At 38.7% G+C, this 25,487-nt stretch overlaps 2 protein-coding genes across 5 annotated transcripts; one reads left to right on the plus strand and one right to left on the minus strand.

Annotated features, from left to right (window-relative positions):
- Positions 1-1,978: 1,978 nt before the first annotated feature.
- Positions 1,979-16,005, minus strand: ZNF567 (zinc finger protein 567). 4 transcript variants are annotated; one of them, XM_075993033.1, is made up of 6 exons: positions 15,880-16,000; positions 14,487-14,591; positions 12,138-12,211; positions 8,850-8,934; positions 8,496-8,582; positions 1,979-4,349 (listed from the first exon to the last, which is right to left on the minus strand). In XM_075993033.1, exons 3-6 carry the CDS (start codon positions 12,144-12,146, stop codon positions 2,629-2,631), a joined length of 1,902 nt encoding a protein of 633 aa, XP_075849148.1. In that variant the 5' UTR covers positions 12,147-12,211; positions 14,487-14,591; positions 15,880-16,000; the 3' UTR covers positions 1,979-2,628. The 4 variants fall into 4 exon arrangements, with proteins under 4 accessions (XP_075849148.1, XP_020139077.1, XP_075849147.1 ...); XM_020283488.2 differs by having other exon boundaries at positions 8,850-8,976; positions 15,880-15,999; XM_075993032.1 differs by lacking the exon at positions 14,487-14,591 and having other exon boundaries at positions 8,850-8,976; positions 15,880-16,005.
- Positions 13,525-24,651, plus strand: ZNF461 (zinc finger protein 461). Its single transcript, XM_075993036.1, is given in 4 exon segments — positions 13,525-14,470; positions 20,159-20,254; positions 22,731-23,221; positions 23,223-24,651. Coding segments are annotated over 3 exon segments (1,410 nt in total). The 5' UTR covers positions 13,525-14,470; positions 20,159-20,217; the 3' UTR covers positions 24,105-24,651.
- Positions 24,652-25,487: the final 836 nt, after the last annotated feature.

The following is a 25,487-nucleotide window of genomic DNA, read 5'->3' on the forward strand; positions in this document are numbered from 1 at the left end:
AGAAAGTCCAAGAGAATATGGCTCACATATTACAAAGTCTTTAATTGATTAAGGCTAGAACAAGCAATAAGTGAGACCAGTGGTCCCCAACCTTTTTGGCACCAGGGACCAGTTTAATGGAAGACAATTTTTCCACAGACTGAGGGTGAGGAGTTTTGGTGTTGTGGGTCGGGGTATATGGTGTAGACCTAAGGTAGTGATACGTGGCCCATTTCCTAACAGGCCACAGACCTGTACTAGGCCATAGCCTAGAAGTTGGGGATTACAGAGTTAGACCCATGCTAAACACTTAGGAAAATGAGGCAGGCTTGCATCCTTGGCCATGAGTATTATTCTTTTGCTAGTCTCCACTGTTAGTGTACAGTAGTTATTTATTCACCTATAAGCACAAATCTACTTTCAAATGAAATAATCCGTAGGTCCTCACAGTTATGAATATAAATGTAATTTCACTTATTTGTTGTAGTTACTTTATTCTGTTTTTCCTGCCTGTACTGTTAAAAAATTTTTAAGCATAAATACAAATTATTAAGGCCAAATTTAACGAAGTTCAATCTACACAAGGTATTATGTATTTGATATTATACCCCTTTCAAGTCTAAATTTTTATTGTTTTTTCCATCACCTAGGGTTTTCTCGCTCTGAAATTATCTGCAACATAAAGACTGACAAGCATGTTTCCATTTACTACTGATTGGCAATGGCTGTCCCTTTCTATAAGCCAGAGGGCCTGTTTAATCTTAATGTCAGATACTTGAAACACAAACCATCTATCTGCTTATTCAGATATGGCTTTATAGTTCTAAATTATTTGAAAAACTGAATTTAAATTCCTACTGAATTTTGTTACATATAATGATTTCATATAAGTACTAAGTGTTGGTTATAAGTAATCTTTCCTGGCCCGGCGCGGTGGCTCACGCCTGTAATCCTAGCACTCTGGGAGGCCGAGGTGGGCGGATTGCTCGAGGTCAGGAGTTAAAAACCAGCCTAAGCAAGGGTGAGACCCCATCTCTACTATAAATAGAAATAAATTAATTGGCCAACTAATATACATAGAAAAAAGTAGCCAGGCATGGTAGTGCATGCCTGTAGTCCCAGCTACTCGGGAGGCTGAGGCAGGAGGATTGCTTGAACCCAGGAGTTTGAGGTTGCTATGAGCTACGCTGATGCCACGGCACTCACTGTAGCCTGGGCAACAAAGCGAGACTCTGTCTCAAAATAATAATAATAAAAAAGTAATCTTTCCCCAAAAGGGCCTTTAATAAAACTCTTCAAGTTGCTGCTGAGCTTACTATTTTCACAGAAAAGATGCTGTGGAAGTTACTATCTTAGCAGCTTTCCAATTCTCAAAATCTCTCTAGTAATTTTTTTTTTATTTGGGATTTTCAGAAACCTTTATGTCTGTGAAACATATTAAGGTATTATTAAGGTATTGTTAAGGCTTATTTTATATAAATTATTTTTCATAATTCTCCCTACTGTGAGTACTTTCAAATTTTACTCATCTATTTTCCTTATTTACATCCCTATCTCTTATATAAATTCTAATTCTTTGGTGTTGAGTAAGATACAAGCGATGGCTAAAATAGCCCCCAAATTATGACAACTATAGGATTTCCCTCCAATATGAATTCTCTGGTTTTGTGTTTTGTAAGGATTGAGTGACAGCTAAAGGCCTTTCCACATTTATTGCATTCATATGTCCATGACTAAAAGCCTTCTCACAATTATCAAATTATAAGCTTTCTTTTTAGTAGGAATTCTCCAGTTTGAATGATTACTAAGACCTTTCCACATTGATTAGTTAGATCTGTTTCTTTCCAAAATGAATCATCTCATGTTAAGAAAGGTCTGAGATGTTTGGCACTACCTACCAATGCTGAAAAAACTTATACACCTCAGACTAATTCCAGTCCTAGGTATAAAATCAACAGAAATATACACAAATACCCCCAAAAGACATAAACAAGAATACTTATAGCAGTATATTTATTATAACACAAAATTATAAAAAATACAAATATCCATCAATAGGATAAATAGCAGTATATTCTTAAAATGGAATAGACAAAATGAAAATACACTACTGCCACATGCAATAATGTACAAATCTTAAAAATGTTCACTGAAACAAGACAAAAGAATTCATGATGTATAATAAAAAATATAAAGTTAAAAAACATGCAAAAACTACTTTATGACATTATAGGGTAGGAAAGTAGTAATCTTTACAGAAGTAGCAACTAACTGCTTTATGTTACATAGAGTGTAATGAGAAATACAGTTCATAGATATGTTCTCTCTCTTATGGAGAATGATGCTTGTAATTGTTTTGTAACTTGCCTCTGCACATATTAAGTATTTTAAAAAATAAACTATTTGAGTCAGCAGGAGCAGTTGAAAACTTTAAAAGTTAGCTTCATATCTGATAGAGTTCAATAATAATGATAACATCCATCTTATATGCTAGTAAACATCAGAGAAATAGTTATGTGTTTTGGTACTTTCAGTTAATAACTATTATTACATTTGTGATTAAAATTACATTAACCTGTTCAAGCATGCTTTTCTTTTTAAAACTAAAGGTTTATAATTTGGAAAGGGTTCACAAAGAAATCACATCATTTATTGTATTTCTATGTTTTCTCCCTTGTGAGTTCTTTGATGGACAATGAGGTTTCTCTTATAACTGAAGGACTTACCACACTCATTACAAACATAGGGCTTCTCTCCTGTGTGAGTTCTCTGATGTACAATGAGATTTGTCTTCTGGCGGAAGCACTTACCACATTCATTACATTTATATGGTTTCTCTCCTGTATGAGTTCTTTGATGATGAATGAGATATGACTTCCTGCTAAAGGCTTTCCCACACTGAGGACATTCATAGGATTTCTGCCCTGTATGTATTTTCTGATGTACAGTGAGGGTTGCCTTTTGGCGAAAGGACTTCCCACATTCATTACAGATATAAGGTTTCTCCCCTGTATGAATTCTCTGATGTAGATTGAGATTTGTTTTCTGACTGAATGATTTCCCGCATTCATTACATTCATACGGTTTCTCTCCGGTGTGAGTTCTGTGATGATCAATGAGGTATGACTTCATTCTAAAAGCCTTCCCACAATGAGGACATTCATAAGATTTCTCCCCTGTATGTGTTCTCTGATGTGCTACGAGGGTTGTTTTCTGGCGGAAGGACTTCCCACATTCATTACATATATATGGTTTTTCCTCATTATGGGTTTTCTCATGAAGAGCAAGGGTTGTCTTTTGGGAGAAGGATTTTCCACATTCATTACAAATATAGGGCTTTTCCCCTGTGTGAGTTCTCTGATGTACAGTAAGGTTTGCCTTCTGGTGAAAGGACTTTCCACATTCTTTACAAATATAGGGTTTCTCCCCTGTATGAATTCTCTGATGTAAAGAGAGTGTTGTCTTCTGGCGGAAAGACTTCCCACAGTCATTACAAACATATGGTTTCTCTCCTGTGTGAGTTCTCTGATGACGAATGAGATGCGACTTCAATCTGAAAGCATTCCTACACTGCAGACACTCATATGACTTTTCCCCTGTATGTGTTCTCTGATGGTCAGTGAGGGCTGTCTTGAGGCGGAAGGACTTACCACATTCATTACAAACAAAGGGTTTCTCTCCTGTGTGGGTTCTTTGATGATCAATGAGATATGACTTCCTTCTAAATGCATTTCCACATTGATGACATTGATAGGGTTTTTCCTCTGTGTGAATTCCCTGATGCAGGATCAATACTGACTTCCTGCAAAACGATTTCCCACATTCGCTGCAGGTATGTTTTTTTTCAATATTGGTTGCTCTTCTCTTTTTATTGTATACAGATGGTGTTTCCCCTCTGTAAGCTCTATTATGTGTAATTAAGCCTCCTCTTTTAAGGAATGATTTCTCACAGTCATTATATCCAAATGACTGTACTGGAGTTTCCATTTTCTGATATTGCATAAGCACTTCATTATGACTAAAAGCCCTACCACTTTGATTATGGGATTTGACTCCAGGATGAGCTGTCTCTTGCTTAGTGCTGAGGAATGATTTCCCATATCCATTATACTCACTAAGTCTCTTTCTTGTAGGATTTAAATTACTGATGATTAATTCTGAAACATTTTTCAAAATCTTTCCATGGGTATCATATTCAGGAGGTAGATTTTTTGAATTAACAGGGCTTTTGCCTAGAGTAAATGTCTTTTCATATATATTATTCTTCTCATTAACCAGTTTTTTGTGGTTGATATGTACAACTGATCTAAAATACTTATCTTGGTGTTCCCTGAATTTCACCAGAAAGTCTTCGGCTTTCCAGTTTTCTTCTAGAAAAGAATATAATTAATAACAATATGTGACTCTTAACACATTTGCTATGGAAAGGAATTTTCTTATAATCTACCATATGAGGCCAAAAGAAACTAAGGAAAAATTACCCTCTGTTTGGATTTAAAAAAACATAGAACCTTAACAAAAATGGCTTCTGTGTGGAAAAGGATGAAAAAATAAGCAATAAACACTACTAATACCTCTTTGTCTTTTGCACAAGAACTTTATAGAGAATGTGAAACAAACCAAGAAGTCAAAGAATGATGAAAGGACTGATGGTTAGATAAGTAGATTCAGAGACAATGAAGTGAAACTATCAAAGGCATTAAACTGGAAGTAGAATGGACAAGAAAAATAAGTAGAAATGTTTATTCAGGGAAAATATCAGACGAAAGATTACTTATGGAGAATAAAAATTGCATATACTTTTATACATGCACCCCTAGATTAATGTGGTAAAACACTTCCCGTTGTTCCACACACTAAACTCTTCATGTAGCAATTAATTTTCTTATATTTAGAAAAACAATGCTATAGTTTATGCTCTAATCCTCCATATACCTGGGAATCATTTTCTCTTCAAAGGGGAGAATTAGGAAAATACTTCCAACAGGAACTTTAAAACAGATCAGAATATATTCAATTGCTCTATTCTGAGTGCTGGTAAATCAATTCTTCTCAAATCATTCAATAACAAAACTCTGATGACCATCAATTATAACTATTCCTCTTTTCAGTTGCTTTGTTTTTCATGTTTAAGGAAAAGATTGGCTTTTCTTTCCCCAGTGCAGTAATATTCCTTCACCCCAATTTTTTATATGCCCATTCCCCCCTCCCCCCACAAGTCTGAGTCTCCAGCATGACCATCCCCCAGATGGTGCACATCTCACTATGTATGTATATACCCGCCCCCCTCCCCCTCCCACCTGCCCAATACCCTATTACTGTCGGCATGTTTATGGGGGTACAGATTTTAAGGTTTCAATAAATGCCCATTCCCCCCGCCCCCCACAAGTCTGAGTCTCCAGCATGACCATATAAAAAATTGCTCAATTAATTAATGTTATCCTTCATTTGTCTTATAAACTTATAGCTATTTCTGACTTTAGTTACGTTGCAATCATCCTCATCTAATGAAACAATGTTAAAGCTAGGCTCAAAACTCTATTTCTTCCTTGAGTCCATTATGCCCCCTACTAACACATACAAGGGATTTCTCCTATAAAAAAAACTTTTACATCATCTAGATTCACTTTTAATATTCACAGGAGTTTTTAAGGTTGTCCACATAGCTGACAAATCTCACCCATAACAAGTAATTTTAGCCTCAGTCAGGCCTAGTATCAGGCCTACTATTGCTTATAAACACCTTACTTATTCCTAATGACAAGCCTGTGCTAATGTTCTTTTTTTTTTTTTTTTTTTTTTGAGACAGAGTCTCGCTTTCTTGCCTAGGCTAGAGTGAGTGCCGTGGCGTCAGCCTCGCTCACAGCAACCTCAAACTCCTGGGCTCAAGTGATCCTTCTGCCTCAGCCTCCCGGGTAGCTGGGACTACAGGCATGCGCCACCATGCCCGGCTAATTTTATATATATATATCAGTTGGCCAATTAATTTCTTTCTATTTATAGTAGAGACGGGGTCTCGCTCTTGCTCAGGCTGGTTTTGAACTCCTGACCTTGAGCAATCCGCCCGCCTCGGCCTCCCAAGAGCTAGGATTACAGGCGTGAGCCACAGCGCCCGGCCTGTGCTAATGTTCTTTTAATCAATTAGCTTGCCTTCCAGTCTTATTTCTACTCAAATTTAGAGAATCTTCAAGGAAATCCTACCGTCCATGATCTCAAAAACCCTTCACATATTTTCCCCACCACTTTAAGCTCTGTTTCTTTAAAATTTGAACATAAATATGGTCTAGAAAAAACATTTTAAGAAATTTTTAACAATCTTGCACTCTGACATAAATATTTCATTAAAAAATGCATATGTTCTATTCTAAAGCCTTATTTAAGGGAAAAAAGCAGAGGTGATAGGAATCCTTTCTCATAGTACATGCTTTCCTCCCCTACATAGCTCCACGAACAATTAAAGCAGTAACTACTTAATACGTAACATGTTAAATACTACAGTGATAAAAATTCAAAGGGCATCTTATCTTTTTTTTTTTTTTTTTTTTTTTTTTGAGACAGAGTCTCACTTTGTTGCCCAGGCTAGAGTGAGTGCCGTGGCGTCAGCCTGGCTCACAGCAACCTCAATCTCCGGGGCTCAGCGATCCTACTGCCTCAGCCTCCCGAGTAGCTGGGACTACAGGCATGCGCCACCATGCCCGGCTAATTTTTTGTATATATATTTTTAGTTGGTCAATTAATTTATTTCTATTTTTGGTAGAGACGGGGTCTTGCTCAGGCTGGTTTTGAACTCCTGACCTTGAGCAATCCGCCCGCCTCGGCCTCCCAAAGTGCTAGGATTACAGGCGTGAGCCACCACGCCCGGCCAGGGCATCTTATCTTTAGGGAAAGAATCCTTAAGCATAAACCTTGTACAATCAAGCATCAAATTATATAATTGTTTTTAACAGTTTCATGTATGTTTGTGTTACAGTTAATAGGTAGCACAGAAATTCAGAAAAAACAAAGGTAGATATGATGTGAAAGTAATCAAGGAACAGTTCATGGAGAAACCTTGAGACTTAAAAGATAAGATAGTACATGGAAGGGAGAACACAACAACAATGAAAAAGACCTATGTGATGACAAACCCTACATTTATGGAGACCATTTAGGAGACTAGGTCAAGTACAAATAAGCAAGAATTTTCTCCAAGATAAAGTTGAAAAGACCAGATGAGGGCTTATTGTGATGAAGAGGAATTCTAATTTCATATAAGTAATAAAAAAATAAGGAACAAGTGATGGTACATCTTGTTAGAAAAGTAACAATATACATTGAATTAGGACAAAAATTATAATGAAGACATGAAATAAGTTGTCATTTTGTAGGATGTCAGTGAGAAATGCAAATATGAGAGGATATCAACATATTTCACAGGCTGATAAACATAACACAAATTGTGAAAAGACCCATAAGAAATGATAACAGAGGGAACAAAATAATTTAGAAATAGATAATGGGAAAGAATTGAAGAGCTGGGAATAATAGTGATTTTCATTTCTGACACACTGTCACAAAATAGGTGAGGAGATAGACTGTAGAACTCCTGAAGAACTGGAGTGAAGGCGGGTGAAATGCATTGAGTTTGTTGATATTAGAGCCATCTATATAAAACAAAGAGCTTAAGTTCTGAGAATGGGTAGGATTATTATAAATTAAAGGCAGATCACTTGCAGACAAATTGGAGAAATAAGACTGAGAGTCCAGTGAAATAACACAAATTTATTTTAAAAGTAAAATCTGTGTGACTATTTATGTGTCAGGCATTGTTCAGCCGATATAGCTATAGTGGTGAAGAAAACAGACCAAATTGTAAATAAGCATTCAGTGAATCAGAATAAAAACTGAGTTACTGTTGTTTTATCCAAACCAGGTATTAATTTCAGGAACAATGATCATATAAAATGAACCACAAAGGTATAATGGAAGAAAATGGTGAGTCTGGAGTTACCAGTCCAGGCTGAAGCAAGTGAGTTTTAAAATTAACAGCTAGATTTGTGGTGAGAATGGGAACTTAGCACAGAAAACAAATCTGAGGTATTATGAAGGAAAGGTTAAAAAAGAAAATGGTAAGTAACTAAGGATAGGAACATTAACCAAGAATTTTCTCTTTTTCAAAGACAGATTTAAGAATGCCTGGAAGAAAAAAAATCTATCACAATAGCAAGGACTGAGAATGCTAGAAAAAGAGATACAAATAAAAAAAATATCTAAAAGAAAGAAGGTTTATAGTACATTTTGAATAAGTTAAGAGTGGCAAATATCTTTGATAATATCAAGCAAACTAGGAAAGAATGTATTTGGAGAGAGTGGTATTTAATAGTCTGGTTTTACGTTTTATAGACATGAAGGTCATTTCAAAGATCAGAAGTCTTCAAAGATACTCCTAAAACATTTCAAAGGTAGCCCACCTACCACTTGACCCCTTTAAATTAACTTTCCACTAGATTTCATCTACCTCGGAGTCAGAAACTCACCTAAGCAGGTAAGAGCTGCAAATGATGCCCATGGCTCTTCTCCTTGCTCCAACTTGAGGATGACATCAGGTTTGGTCATGTGACACCCTGATAAAGGAAAATAAGACTTAAGTTTGTTATGCTTTAACACCATTGAAAAACAAGTAAGGTGCATGGTTCAGTACTGCAAACTGAGACACCCAATTGTGTAATGAACTTAGCAGCTTGAAGTGGGCAAGTGAAGAATATAATCCTTCTTTCTGCCAACCAAAAGAAACTCATCACCTCTTACCCATGAAATTCAAGACTATACATACTTCAGGCAATTTGAGAGGAAATACATGTATTAAAAGTTTTAAAAGGAGTTTTTCTTACCAACAGAGATGAGGTGGCAATAGTTTTCCAACATGACATCCATATATAGAGTCTTCTGAGCAGGATCCAGGTGCTGCCATTCCTCCTGCGTGAAGTCCACAGTCACATCTTTGAATGACACTGATCCCTGAAATGGATGGAACTATAAAATCAGGGTAGGTTGACTAGATATTTGGGACTATTTTTGACCCTGTTCCTTTGGCATTCATATAAAAACTTGTTAAGAAAGATAATCATTTTCCCCATTTTATGATTTATATTGTGGGGGAAACAAATATCAAGGTAGAAACAGGGCCAGGGGCAGTGGCTCACGCCTGTAATCCTAGCACTCTGGGAGGCCGAGGTGGGCGAATTGCTCAAGGTCAGGAGTTAGAAACCAGCCTGAGCAAGAGCGAGACCCAGTCTCTACTATAAAAATAGAAAGAAATTAGTTGGCCAACTAATATATATAGAAAAAATTAGCTGGGCATGGTGGTGCATGCTTGTAGTCCCAGCTACTCAAGAGGCTGAGGCAGGACTGCTTGAGCCCAGGAGTTTGAGGTTGCTGTGAGCTAGGCTGACGCAACAGCACTCACTCTACCCTGAGCAACATAGTGAGACTCTGTCTCAAAAAAAAAAAAAAAAAAGGTAGAAATACCTGTCACTGAATTTTTAAATAACATTCTGAAAATATTTACTGTGAAATCACTTTATGTCCAAACACATATTAGTTCACTAAAGTGTCAAAACAAATAAAACACGCCCCACAGGCATGTAACATATACTTGCAAGAAAGTATGTGTAAACACAAATCTGCAAGAAAGTATTACAGGTAGAACACAGATAAGATACATCTTATAACAATTTCTCAGGCTTCACTAAGGGATAAATTGTTTCCCCTTCAAGATGAATATGTTACATAGGAAGAAAATGGTTTTAAAATATGTGGTAGGACTTTAGCATCCAGCAATAACAGAGTGAAATGGTCAGGAAAACACTCTCTCAGACAATAATTATAAAATCTGGACACAATATACAATAAAAAACTAAGGGAAAGTACTGGAAAGTGACAAAACAGGCAGAAATTGGACAAGAGCTTATCCTTGAAGGACAGCAACTGCAGTTTTGTGGCTTTTCTGCATCAGAGAACCTGAAACCCAACAGCTTTTGCAGCAAAAAACTACCATTTATGGCTGGGCACTGGGCACGGTGGCTCATGCCTGTAGTCCTAGCTCTCTGGGAGGCCAAGGCGGGTGGATTGCTTGAGGTCAGGAGCTCGAAACCAGCCTGAGCAAGAGCGAGACCCCGTCTCTACTAAAAATAGAAAGAAATGAATTGGCCAACTAAAAATATATAGAAAAAATTAGCTGGGCATGGTGGCACATGCCTGTAGTCCCAGTTACTCGGGAGGCTGAGGCAGAAGGATTGCTTAAGCCCAGGAGTTTGACATTGCTGTGAGCTAGGCTGACGCCATGGCACTCTGGCCCAGGCAAGAGAGGGAGACTCTGTCTCAAAAAATCAAAAAAAGAATCAAGGGGCTATAATAGCTGCTTCACAATGACAGGGGAGATAAAGTTTGAAATTTGATTCCAAACAAGTTAACTGCCAATAATCCTAAGAATGTAGGACTATAACAGAATTCAGATTACTATATTATTTATGATGTCCAGCTTTCCAGCAAAAATTACTACACATGCAAATAAAACAAAATGAAACAAAACAACAAGTGTGTGGGAGAAATGACCCATAGTCACAAAAAGACAGTCATAGAAACTAACTCCTAGTGGGCTCTGTTGGATTTTGCCAAAAAAGGCTTGAAACCAGCTGTTCTAAATGTGTTCAAAGAAATAATGGGAAACATGGAGTAGAATCTCAAAATGCAAACTATGAAAAAAAGCACCAAATGAAAATTCTAGAGCTAGAAATAATTGAAATGAAATATTCAGTAGATAAGCTCAATAGCAGAGCAGAAATATAAAGTGGAATTAATCATAACCTTCTATACAGAATAACAGAAATAAACAACCTGCATAGAAAGAAAAAATAAAGAAAAATGAACAGACTCACAAAGACTTGTGGGTGAATTTCAAAGTAATCCAACACAACATAACTGGAGTTCCAGAATGGTGAGGAAAAAAGAAAAAGTATGAATAAATTTTAAGGAAATATTGAGATATCACATCCAAACTTAGCAAAAACTTTTTTTCTTAGCAAAAGCTTTTAACTTACATATTCGAAGGGCTTAATGAACCCTAAAAGGATAAAAACCAAAGAAAACCACCCTTAGCCACATCCTAATCAAACTGCTAAAAGCCAAAGATAACATCAACCAAGAATTCTATATCTAGCAATACTATTAAAAATAAAACATAAGATATTTTCAGATAAAACCTGAGTTAATTCATCACTAGCAATACTACACCATCAAAAACACTAAAAAAGGAAATTCTTCATCCTCAAGGTAAAAATAACACCAGATGATAACTAAAATCAAGGAAACAAAGAAGATGAGAAGAAAAGTTACACATAAGACATTATATTCATTCCTTTTCTTCTCTAAAAGAGATGACTGTTTCAAGTAGTAGCTGATAAACATCTTCTGCTATTTTAGTAGAAAAGTAGCCATAGACAATATGTAAATGATGAGCAAAGCTGTGTTTCAATAAAACTTATTTACAGACACTGAAATTGGAATTTCATTAAAATTTTCATGTGTCAGAAATATTTTTCTCTTACATTTTTTCAAACACAAAACCATTCTTAGTTCACAATCTTTACAAAAACAGGAAGCAGACAGGATTTGGCCTGTGCACTATAGACCTTTGGTTCAAAGTAAACATTTTAACAAAATTTATTACAAACATAAATATCACATAATGGCAAACATAAAAACAAAAGATGGGAGGTGTCAGTAAATTAAACTATAATGTTGCAATATTAATTCTTTTTTTGACAGAGTCTCACTGTCGCCTTCAGTAAAGTACAGTGGTGTGATCATAGCTGACTGCAACCTCAAACTCCTGGGCTCAAGTGATCCTCCTGCCTCAGCCTCCCAAGTAGCTGGCACTAAAGTGTGTGCCAACATGCCCAGCTAATTTTTTCTAATTTGGTATAGACAGAGAATACTGGTTAAAATTAGGAGTATTTGTGGAAGATAGAGGCTTATCTGACCAATACAGGAAGAGATGGGGACCAGTTTCCTGAAGGAGAAGATAGGCAGGAGGATTTAGGACAAAAAAGGCAAATACTCAAATATTCTTAGGAAAGAAAAAGACACTTTCAGAAAGGAGAGAGGAACCATTACCTCACCTGAGCCATGGTTTTGAGATGTGCAAGAAAGGACCAGTCTTTCTTTTGTGCTCCTCTTTAGAAAGGGGCAGTTCCTAAGAAGGCAAAGCCAAGTAAAAAAACAAACAAACAAACAAACAAAAAACCATGAGATCACACATGCTTTATAGCTCTCTTATGACTTATAACTCAATTAAAACTGCGTCCATTTCCCCTGTATTGGCCCTTGTCTACGCTGCACCTCCTGCATAAATATAGAGGGGAGAACAGGCTAGAGAAATCCTGTTTTATCCCTGAGGCCAGAGATACAGGCTCTTGGGCCAGCAGGATGGATTTTGCACAAGCTTCTCTCCCCTCAAGCACTACCTTTTCTAGCCTAAGCAGCCTATTGTTATTAACTATTTCCAAGCTGCTCTCCATCAAACCTGTACCATTTATACCATAACTAGCAATATTCGAGAATATCTGTCACCTCACACCCTGAGGAAGACTACTGATACAAACTTTTTATGCTTGCCTAATAGGTGTAAATTGTGGTTCTAGTTTTTAGTTTTCTTATTATGAAAGAAGATAAATGTCTTTTCCTAAGTTTAAAAAATATTTTTAGTTTCTTGTCTATGAATGATGGTCTTTTATGATTTATTTCATTTTTCTATTACTTCATCTTCCGAATTGGTAGTAGACTTTTTTAAAGGAAGAAAATTAATCCTTTACCTGTGGTACGAGTTACAAATAATTTTATATAGTTTCTCATTTGACTCTGTATTTTTTTTTTTCATGCAAAAATAAAATTTAAAAAATTATTTGGTCATCTAGTTTAGGACCACAGGTGTTCATTCAATAATCTCTATTTCCTTCACTCAACAAAGCTACCACCTTTATCATATATTTTATTTCCTTTGTATATTTGAATAGATGTTGGCTTTATATTTATTTCCACTGATCTGTTTACTGAATTGCCAGGATCACCCTGCAGTTATCACAGTTTAAAACATATTTTGGTATCAACTAGTGCTACTTCCCCCTGATTATTTTTCTCTCTCAGAATTGCTGGTCTGTTCATTTTCTCCTAAGAATTTTAGAAAGTTCAAAAAAAAAAATTTTTTTTTAGTTCAAAAGTAGACCTGCTTAGAGAAATCAAAAATTTTTTATTGAAATGTTTCAAGAATGGTGTGAAACATTAGGAAGTTTTGACATTTTATCATGTTGTGCCTTCCTATCCTTTTTTTGTTCAAGTTTTAATTTTTAAATGTGCTTTTTTTTTTTTTTTTAAGACAGAGTCTCACTTTGTTGCCTGGGCTAGAGTGCCGTGGAGTCAGCCTAGCTCACAGCAACCTCAAACTCCTGGGCTCAAGCGATCCTCTTGCCTCAGCCTCCAGAATAGCTGGGACTACATGCATGTGCCACCATGCCCAGCTGATTTTTTCTATATATTTTAGTTGGCCAATTAATTTCTTTCTATTTTTTTAGTAGAGACAGGGTCTCGCTCTTGCTCAGGCTGGTTTCGAACTCCTTACCACGAACAATCCTCCCGCCTCGTCCTCCCAGAGTGCTGGCATTGCAGGGGTGAGCCACCGCACCCAGCCTAAATGTGCTTTTTAAAAACACATCATACAATTAATAAAGTCACTTCCTTTCTCTCTCTTATTTTTGATGACCACTGTAAAAATGTTTGCATTGTTTTCTAAACACACACACCCCCTCCACACATGTGCATTGTATGCAAAGCCTATTGATTTGCTAATGTTTTTTTCCAGCAACCCTGAGTTTTCTAATTATTGCATTGTTCATTTTTAACAAGATGCTAACTTAGAAATCTTTTTGCCTCAGTCTCAGCTAAAAAGTTCCAAAGATCATCCAAATAAAAGTGAGTCCCTCATTTTAAAATACAATCTTGTAAAGCTCCTGACTATAAAGTTTTGCTGTAATTAACTCCTACCTTGAGAGGTTAGAGAGGAGAATGTCTCTTTAAGAGAGTCAATTATGTTTAGAATGTTGTATTCTAGGGAGAAGAAAAGTAGGTTCTTCTCACACAAGGGGCCTCTCAGATCCTGATACTACTAGGAACCAAAGCGAGAGAATTCTTGGCAAAAATGTTATGTGTTTCCAGGTTTGGGGAGGCCAAAGTAACTGAGGTGGCTAATTCTCACCTTAGCACTAGCATCTTAGACACCATGGATGGAGGCTGCCTGATTGTCTTGAATCCTATCCAAAAGAACCAACTGGACATACAAACCCCACCAGAGCAGGTGTATGCCAAGAGGAAGCACTAAGGAGGCAGCTGGAGAAGAGGCTGTGCCCGGGAGAAGGGAAGGGTATCTCTGGAGGTTCCCAACAGCAAGTTCTCTCAGAAGGTAGGAGATGACTTACACTAAATTATAGCAGTATTAGTCATGTTAGCCTCTTCTTGTCCCTGACTTCCGACTTCTCATTCCTTTGCCAGCTCCTAATCCATTGGAGCTGAAGACTACCTACCTATAGGGAATAAAGAGGAGATAGAGGAATTAAAGAAGAAACTGATCATGCACCCTTTCATATTGCAGGCTTCCAGCAAAAGGGAGAGAGTTTCTGCTTTTCAAATAAGTTTGATTTCTACAGTGAACATTTCATTTAGGTTCATGAGTATTATGAGACTGATCTTCTGGTTAAATGTTCAACAGATTTTTTTATTATCTAGAGAATGTCTGAAGAAATTATTGATCCCAGCAAAAGGAAAAAAACTCATCCCCCCCCCCCAAAAAAGGGAAAATAACTCATCCAAATAGAAATTTTGAGAAGTTATAAAAGAAAGGTTTTTTGGTGTGTGTTCCCTATGGTGTTCCTCATTTCAACGTATTAGTTATTAGTCAATATGAGGTTTTCCAATATGTGATCCTACCAACTGAAAATTATTTTACCTTCTCTTCTCTATTTTAAAAATCTCTACTTATTATACTTGTCTCATTGCCACAGAGTCAAATTCTACAGGCCTATAAAATAGCCAATATTCAGACACTCCAAACAACCATACCTCACTAGTCAGCACCCAGTTTCTCAAGCACTCCACCTCAGTCATGCAATGAGGCGCATTCAGTCATCATGGATTGTGCACACAAAATACTTCAAAAATTACACATATTCGTAGTTGTATCACTCACTACACAGTTATAATCCCATGAGTTCTCATGTCATGCACAATCTCACAGTGCTCATACATACTTCTACAAAAAGTAACAAAATTTCACTCACAATCCTCTGTCTCCTCTCCAAAGTCGGATACAGTCTCAATACAAATAGACTCGCACCTAATTTAAAACTTGTCTGGACACGCACGGAGACCTTACCACTTTCACAATCGGTTCCACAACCTCACACGTTATTAACACACGCGCCCCCCCTCAAAAGACAAGGACAAGCACAAAAAGCCACACAAACTGAGCGCCTGTCGGTGTCAGGCCGCGCTCCAGGCTCCGGGCTTTCCTCGCGGGGGTAAAAACAGATAAAATTCCTGCCCTCGCTGAGCTCACACCGCCTCGGACTCCTGGTTCCCTTCTCGGCGCTCCCCTGCCCGCGCTCCTGGTTCTTTCCTCTGCCTAGGTGCTTGCTTCTCTCCCCGCCTTCTCTGGGGCCCAGACTTTCACTTTCCTCTCCCAGCCTCCTCGGCCCAGGTTCCCTTTTCCCTCCTTGCTTTCCCCAGCCCAGGTTCCCGCCTCCCTCCTCGGCCTTCCCGACCGGTCCCACCATCACCCGCTTCCTCAGCCCCGGGGGGACCCACCAGCCTCACCTTTGGTCACCGGCCAGCAGTCTGCGCCTGCGTACTCCCCACACGGACTGTACCTCCCAGGTGTCTCCGCGGCGCGTTTCTCCGGACCACCGGCTACGCGCGCCTTCTCGACATCCGGGCGTTTTCGGCCTTGAACTACATTTCCCATAGGCCTTCGCGCTGCTGTAGCTATCGGATCTCCAGCTCCGCTTCCAAGTTCTCTGTCCAAGTTGCCTGGCTACGAGTGGTGAGCCGGGTCTTGGTGCGTGAGGCGCTCACGGAGAGACATCCAGAGCTCTCAGGGCGCGAACAGGGCGTGCGGGGCCTGTAGCTCAGGCCTGTGAATGCGCGGGTACGTGCGTGTGAACGTTTGTGGTCATGACGAGGCGGGGGTGTGTACGCGGTGACAAGGCTGTGACAGGTGCGTGACTGTGCTCGTATGTGCCAGATGCAGGACCTTTTGGGTGACCGTGGTTGGTTGTGATGTGGGGTGTGCGACACTGTGGGGTTCGAGACCACCCATCATATGACAGTGCTGCTCTAACCTAGTGTGTTGGAAGACGCTTTTAATTCTGTGATATTGAATGTGTGACAGGTAGACCACCTGCAGTTTTGGATTCTATGTTGGGACTGAGAGGTCTGTTGGAAGGAGCTCTCCCTGAGAGTCTATCTGTGTCTGTGAAGACTACGATCAATGCCTGTGTTAGCCAGAGTCACCTTGCAATGAAGCATGGCCTAGGTTGTCTTTTTCAGTGCACTCTCGCCCAAAGTGCTCAGCCTGGTGTTTAACATACAGGGAGTATCTGTGGAGTGAGTGACCACCTACGTGCCAGTTTTTAGACTGTATTGTCTCTTGGGCTCTGTATCCATGAGTTCCCAGGTACTTCTTTTTTACCCCTTTGTAGCTATATGGGCCCCAACTGCAGAGAAATGGCCATCAAAAGAAGAATCAGATATTTGAATGGTAGAATATAGTTTGCAAACAGAAAAGCACAGACTTGTTTTTCAAATGAGGCTTTTGGAGTTGGAAGTGTCCCTTAGAGTCTTAGGAAGACATGATGGGGAGAAACTAGGAGTAGGATTCCTTCTTCAGAGGGTCTCCCTTGGGAACTCTCTGAAGTCGAGTTCCATGTTTCAGAACCATGTCATTCCAATGCTGTCTTCCCAGGAAACTGCTGTGAATTTAGGGAAAATTTCCAGATCTGGATATCCATAACCCTGGCATTTCTCTTGGATACTAAGAAGGGTTAGCAGTACTCCCATCTCCCTTTTACTTCCATCTGAGTTTGTGTGTGATAGATGATGAGAATTTGTGTGGTGGGAAGAATTTCTTCCAATCTAGCCAGTCTGGAGTCCAAGAAAGGTTGGTGTCTCATAATTCCTTAACTCTCCTGTATTCCCTTCCCTCTTTCTCATGAAGTTCTCTAAGAGCCCCGAGGAAAGTGAAACATTACTGAGCATATGTGAAAAGCAAGGTAAAGATCAGTTTCTTTTTTTCTTTCCTTTTTTTGTTCTCCTGAAATGCTAGTCAATGGCTAGGTTACTATTAGACAGGGCCATGTGATGTGCTTTGACCAATATGTGGTGGAAGTGACATTGTGAGACTTCTGAGACAAAACCTCAGGAGGTCTTGCAGCTTTTGCTCTTGCCCTTTTCCTGCCCTGATACCACCATTTCTCAAAAGCTAAGAGCAGCTTGCTTGCAGATAAAAGTTCACTTGGAGAGAGACCTCCAACTTAATGTCAGCAAAAACCGCTAGATATGTCAACAAGACCATCTTGGACCACCCAGTCCCCATCAAGGCAATAGCTGACTGCAGTCACATGAATAAGATTAGCAGGAGAGCCACTCAGAAAGCCAAGTCCAAATTGCCAACCGCCAAAATAATGAGCTTATTGTTTTTTGTTTTAACCCATAAACTTTTTCTTTTCTTTTCTTTTCTTTTCTTTTTTTGAGACAGAGTCTTACTCTGTTTCCAGGGCTAGAGTGCTGTGGTGTCAGCCTAGCTCACAGCAACCTCCAACTCCTAGGCTCAAGCAATCCTACTGCCTCAGCCTCCCGTGTAGCTGGGACTACAGGCATGCACCACCATGCCTGGCTATTTTTTTCTATATATTTTTTGTTGGCCAATTAATTTCTTTCTATTTTTAGTGGAGACGGGGTCTCACTCTTGCTCAGGCTGGTCTCTGACTCCTGAGCTCAAAGGATCCTCCTGCCTCAGACTCCCAGAGTGCTAGGATTACAGGCGTGAGCCACTGAGCCCTGCCTAAATGACTGTGGGTATTCTGCCTAGGGAAGAAGGGATAAGAGGCCCAAACCTTACCTTGGAATTGCTGCTTCATATTATGTGTCTTTTTCTTTTTCTTCTTCCTCTTCTTCTTCCTTTCCTAGGATAGTGTATTAGGCATGGTTCTCCAGAGAAACAGAATGGTGGGAGGGGATGTGTGTGTGTGTATCTATATCTATGTAAATATATATACATATGCATATATATCTATATATATATCTATATCTGTCTGTCTATCTATCTATCTATCTAGAGAGAGAGAGAGAGAGAACTGACTCATGCAATTGTTGAGGCTTGATATCCAAAATCTGCAGGGCAGGCCAGCAGGCTGAAGACCCAAAGAGTTGCAGTTTATGTCCACAAGCAGTCTGCTGACATGATTCCTTCTTGCTCAGGGGAGGTTAGGCTTTGTTCTGTTAAGGACTTCAGCTGATTGGGTGAAACCTACCTACATTAGGGAGGGTAATCTGCTTTATTCAAAATCCACTGATTTAAATGTTAATCTCATCCAAAAAACACCTCTACAGAAACATCCAGAATAATGTTTGACCAAATATCTGTACATTGTGGCCCAGCTAAGTTGACACATAAATTAACCATTACAAGTCCACCCATGTCAATTTGGTACCTATAAGCATCTCCTAAGATCATGCTTAATATCTGAATAAAGACAGTAACAAGGTCACAGTTCTGCTTAACATGATACAACTATCCTGTGTGCAACCCAAAATACATTAACCCCTTCCCCAGAAGAGGATGCAAAGTCTAGGTGATGCTTACTCTTTTCCTCGATATATCCTATAACTTAAAAATTATGATCTGAGCCGGGCGCGGTGGCTCACGCCTGTAATCCTAGCTCTCTGGGAGGCTGAGGCGGGTGGATTGCTCAAGGTCAGGAGTTCAAAACCAGCCTGAACAAGAGCGAGTCCCCGTCTCTACTATAAATAGAAAGAAATTAATTGGCCAACTAATATATATAGAAAAAATTAGCCAGGCATGGTAGTGCATGCCTGTAGTCCCAGCTACTTAGGAGGCTGAGGCTGAGGCTGAGGATCGCTTGAGCCCAGGAGTTTGAGGTTGCTGTGAGCTAGGCTGACGCCACGGCACTCACTCTAGCCTGGGCAACAAAGTGAGACTCTGTCTCAAAAAAAAAAGAACCATTTTTTTTTTTTTTTTTTTTTGAGACAGAGTCTCGCTCTGTTGCCCAGGCTAGAGTGAGTGCCGTGGCGTCAGCCTAGCTCACAGCAACCTCAAACTCCTGGCTCAAGCAATCCTCCTGCCTCAGCCTCCCAAGTAGCTGGGACTACAGGCATTCGCCACCATGCCTGGCTAATTTTTTGTATATATTAGTTGGCCAATTAATTTCTTTCTATTTATAGTAGAGACGGGGGTCTCGCTCTTGCTCAGGCTGGTTTCGAACTCCTGACCTCGAGCAATCCGCCCGCCTCGGCCTCCCAGAGAGCTAGGATTACAGGCGTGAGCCACCGCGCCCGGCAAAAGAACCATTGATTTATTTGTTTTAATCAATTTGTTTTAATCAATTAAAACAAATCAATTTATTTGTTTTAATCAATTATTTGTTTTAATCAATTCTGAATCACTGTATTTGGGTACTTTCATTCCCATCTCAACTCACTTTCTTTTTTTTTTTTTTTTTTTTTTTTTGAGACAGAGTCTCGCTTTGTTGCCCAGGCTAGAGTGAGTGCCATGGCGTCAGCCTAGCTCACAGCAACCTCAAACTCCTGGGCTCGAGTGATCCTTCTGCCTCAGCCTCCCGGGTAGCTGGGACTACAGGCATGCGCCACCATGCCCGGCTAATTTTTTTTTACATATATATCAGTTGGCCAATTAATTTCTTTCTATTTATAGTAGAGACGGGGTCTCGCTCTTGCTCAGGCTGGTTTTGAACTCCTGACCTTGAGCAATCCGCCCGCCTCGGCCTCCCAAGAGCTAGGATTACAGGCGTGAGCCACAGCGCCCGGCCATCAACTCACTTTCTTTTCTTAAAACCAGGACTTTCTATTTCTAAGCCAGCTGTAATCTCCTCACTGGAGCAAGGGAAGGAGCCCTGGATGGTTGTGAGGGAAGAGACAGGAAGATGGTACCCAGGTGAGTAAGTTTTAATTAGGAAGCAGGAAGCTCTTGCAAAGAGTAGGCCAGCTGGTTAGAATGTTGGGTTGGCAAGGTGGAGATTGTTTGCACAACAATGTAAATGTACATAACACTACTGAACTATACACTCCCACAAAAAGATAGAGTCTAACTTTCCTTCTTTGAAAATGAGACAGCCCTTAGTGACTTGCTTCTAACAAATAGAACGTGGTAGAAGTGATGCTGTGTAATTTCTGAGGCTAGGTAATAAAAGTATTGCCTAGCATTTGCTCATCTACCTTTCCTCCCTCCTTGCATCTCTCCACATGCTTCTGGAGCCTTGAGCTGTCAGGTGAAAGGGTATCTATTACCTCGAAACAGCTATGCTGGACAGATCATATAGAGAAACCACATACAGATAGCCCCAGGAGTCACAGCTGTTCTGGTCCCTAGCTTTTCTTCCTCAAGCCAGGCACCAGACTTATGAGTGAGGAAGATATTGAAATGACTCAAGCCTGATCACTGTGACTACTTAGCCACTGGAGAAACTCCAAGTAAGGAATGCCTGCTTGGCTGAGCTCAGTTAATCCTCAGATCTGAAAGAGAACAATAATAAATGATTATTACTGTTCCTAGCGATTCAGTTGGAGTGGTTTGTTATAGATAACCAAGTATGTGGTTTATTTATATATGTGTTTATATATAAAATCACTGTGAAAAAAATAAAAAAAATAAAATCACTGTGGTAGATGTAGGGGTGAGTAGAATCACGGAGACATGTTTGGTAGTTATTACAAATTTAAGGACTTTAAATGATTATGATTCTCAACAGTTTGTAAACTTTGTATTTCCTTTTTATTCTCATCATAATTCCATTTCTTTAATCATTTAATTAATTTATTCAGCAGTTGATTATGGGATGCTTATTATATTGTAAAGGTTTTCTACCATTGAGTACTTTTGGGGGTAAGAAAATAAACATTAAAAAGATGAATAATAAATATGCCATTCCAGTAGTACTTAAGGCAAGGACTTAATTAGATATTATCTGGAATACAATTTTGAGAAAGTTACTTTTAATCTGAGACTTGGATGAAGTGAAGCCAGCCAAACAAAAAAATCTAGTTAAAAAGATTCTTACAGATGGAATAGCCTGTGAAAAGCTCTAGATAGGAAAAGCTTTGCCATGTCCTAACTCTTGAAAGAAGGTTAATATGGTGATAGCACAATGAAGAAAAGGGAAATCTTATTGTTAAACAAAGGCTTTATATTCTCATGATAAGGAGTTGGATTTTTAAAATTTCAGTTCAGTTTGAAGTTGTATTAGTATGGGAATGGGTTAGGCTACTTGTGACAGAGAACCAAAATAGTAGTGGTTGAAACTACATAGAAGTTTAGTTTAATTTTTAATTTATTTTTCTTTTTTTAATATAAAATGTATGGCCTAGGGATAGAAGTATAATTTTCTCTTGGATTAAAGTCCAAGCTGACTCTGGGGGCCCGAGGCGGGTGGATCGCTCAAGGTCAGGAGTTCGAAACCAGCCTGAGCAAGAGCGAGACTCCATCTCTACTATAAATAGAAAGAAATTAATTGGCCAACTAATATATATAGAAAAAATTAGCCAGGCATGGTGGCGCATGCCTGTAGTCCCAGCTACTCGGGAGGCTGAGGCAGAAGGATTGCTGGAGCCCAGGAGATTGAGGTTGTTGCGCGCTAGGCTGACGTCATGGCACTTACACTAGCCTGGGCAAAAAGCGAGGCTCTGTCTAAAAAAAAAAAGTCCAAGCTGGAAGGATATCTCTGTTTTGCAAAACCATGATGTGACAGACATGACACTAAATCCACATTGCCATCAGCTTTGGTGAGGAAGAGGGAGAATGAGTGATACAGGGTTTGGGCCATCTGGCTCTTAAGGGAAGGTCTCAGAAACTACTATGTAATACTTCTGTATTTCTTTAGGCAGAACCCAATTACACAGCATACCCAGCTTCAAAGGAGCTTGGAAAATACAATGTTTATATGGGGCAGCTTTATGCTCAACTAAAAGCAGTGGGTTTAACTGAAATAAAAGGGGCAAACAGATATTTGGGAACAACTAACATTTGGCCACATAATACTTTGGCCTCATAGAGAGTGTTAAACATACAGATTCTTATGGATTATGATTAAGTTGATCTCATTCTAAGACCAACTCTCTTAGGTTCTGATTGAGTTGCTCTAGAATATTTCTTAAACATCCCTAATTGCAACATACTCCCAAGTGGATTCGGAGACATATCAAAATTTCAGCACCATTGAATTGATTTACTTCCCTAATTAACTCTCCACTTTCTCTCAAGAGCTCTCATTTGCCAGTGCTAACCTTACCTTTCTGAAGAGCTCTCCAAGCCTTTTATTTCTTATGTGAATTATTTTCAGTTTTCTCATTGCTACCATAGATATTTTCTCTTATAATACAAAACCAGAAATTAAAATATATTTCTTATCTTTCAGACTTAACATCAAGAAATAAGCTCAAGACGTTATCTCCAAAAAGGGATGTTTATGAAACAAAATCATCCCAATGGATTAGCATGGAACAACTGAAAAGCCATAGTCCTGAGAGATTCATTTTCAGAGATACTTGGGAACGCAAATGTCATTTTGAGCAACAACAGGGACAACAGGAGGGTTATTTCAGGCAATTTATGATCAATTATGAAAATGTGCCCAGTTTTAGCCAACATACTTTACTCACTCAAGAATTTTATCATAGAGAAAAAATCCCTGAATGTAAAAAATGTAGAAAAAACTTTAGTTACCACAAAAGAACTCATTCTAAAGAACTTTCTGAATGTATAGAATGCACAGAAATTAATATGCCATTCCTTATTAAACAACAGAGAATTCAAAATGCTGACAAATGCAATAAATATAAGAAATGTTGGAAGGCATTTATTCATTGCTCACAACTTACACAACATCTGAGAATTCATAATGGTGAAAAAACGCTATGAATGTAAAGAATGTGGGAAAGCCTTTAATTATGGCTCAGAACTTACTCTCCATCAGAGAATTCACACTGGTGAGAAACCTTATGAATGTAAGGAATGTGGGAAGGCCTTTAGACAGCGATCACAACTTACTCAACATCAGAGACTTCACACTGGTGAAAAGCCCTATGAATGTAAGCAATGTGGAAAAGCTTTTATTCGTGGCTTTCAACTTACTGAACATCTAAGACTCCATACTGGTGAGAAACCATATGAATGTAAAGAATGTGGAAAGACTTTTAGGCATCGCTCATATCTTACCATACATCAAAGATTTCATACTGGTGAGAAACCCTACGAATGTAGGGAATGTGGAAAGGCCTTTAGCTATCTCTCAAGCTTTTCTCACCATCAGAAAATTCATTCTGGCAAGGAACCTTAAGAATGTAATGAACGTGGGAAGGCTTTTTGTGATGGCTTACAACTTACTCTACATCAGGGGGTTCACACTGGTGAGAAACTCTATGAGTGTAACGAATGTGGAAGGACTTTTAGACAGTGTTCACACCTCAAAAGACATCAGAGAATTCATACTGGTGAGAAACCTCATGAATGTATGGTATGTGGTAAGGCCTTTAGACTTCATTCACATCTTACTCAACACCAGAGAATTCATACTGGTGAGAAACCCTATGAATGTAAGGAATGTGGGAAAGCCTTTAGCTATCATTCAAGCTCCTCACATCATCAGAGAATTCATTCTGGAAAGAAACCTTATGAATGTGTAAAGGCCTTTAATCATGGCTTACAATTTAATTTACATCAGACACTTCATAGTGGTGAGACGCTGGTAAAGTTTCCTCTCCTCCCTCCCCATCCTAGCATAGCATCATGAAAGTGTTTTTGGAGATACACACTTTCAATGTTTTCTTTAGGGAAAAAGTTGATAAAACACTGTTTCATTAGTATTGATTTATTTCAGTAATCCTTGAAAATCAAATGTTCTTTTTCAAGTGGCAAAATAGTATTTAAAGGATAAAATTTTATCTGATTTTGTTTCTGAGTTATTGTATTAACCACTATTGGTAATAAATTTTCTAAAATTACATGTTTTCACTGAAACCAGTAAAATAGAGCAGAAATAAAATAACAATCTCTTCCCTTCCCACAAATCCCTGGGATAACCAATATGTGTGTATTGCTCCTTTCTTTGTGCTTAAATAACCTGTGCACAGAAAGGGTTTGTTACATGTGTATGTAGGAGGTTTTACCCCCATAGTGACATTTCACAGTGTCTTGCCTTTTTCACTTAACAAATATAATCATGAACACCTTTCCTGGTCAGTACATAAAGATGTAAATCATTCTTTTTAAAGTTTCACAATATTTCTAGGATGGGATGTATGTCAGTATTTTGAGCCATTCCCTATTATAGACATTCAGGTTGTTTCTACTTTTTCAACTGAAACTATCATGTAGTAAACCTTACATCTTTTGTTTCTATTGGGTAGATTTCAAACAGTAGGATTAAAGAGTATCGAGGGTGTGTGTGTGTGTTTTGCTAATACATTAATTTTTTTTTTTTTTTTTTTGAGACAGAGTCTCACTTTGTTGCCCAGGCTAGAGTGAGTGCCGTGGCGTCAGCCTAGCTCACAGCAACCTCAATCTCCTGGGCTCAAGCGATCCTACTGCCTCAGCCTCCCAAGTAGCTGGGACTACTGGCATGCACCATCATGCCTGGCTAATTTTTTCTACATATATTTTTAGTTGGTCAATTAATTTCTTTCTGTTTATAGTAGAGACGAGGTCTTGCTCTTGCTCAGGCCAGTTTCGAATTCCTGACCTTGAACGATCCGCTCTGGTCTCCCAGAGTGCTAGGATTACAGGCGTGAGCCACCGCACCTGGCCTACATTAATATTTTTAAAAATGTTTTCAATGTTTTGTTTTCATGTAATGAAAGTACATGTTACAAAATTCAAAAATTATCAAAAAAGTAAAGTGAGAATTAAATCTTTAATATCCAGTCCTACAGCTACTTACTTTCCCTACACAGATGCAACCACTGCTATCAGTTTCTTTTGTATTCTTCCAGGAATATTATAGGTAAATTTCTTAAATTCTGTGGACAAAAGTGGATTAATTATAATCCTTGATATATGACACATTTTCATCATTGATCTAAATCTGACCCACCTTTATTTTTAATATATTCCAGGAATTTAAAAACACTGTGCCAACCATCAGGTTATTGCCCCTCAGCTCTAAATCCTCCATTGC

This window comes from Microcebus murinus, chromosome 16, assembly GCF_040939455.1.
Source record: "Microcebus murinus isolate Inina chromosome 16, M.murinus_Inina_mat1.0, whole genome shotgun sequence".
NCBI classification, from domain to species: Eukaryota; Metazoa; Chordata; class Mammalia; order Primates; family Cheirogaleidae; genus Microcebus; species Microcebus murinus.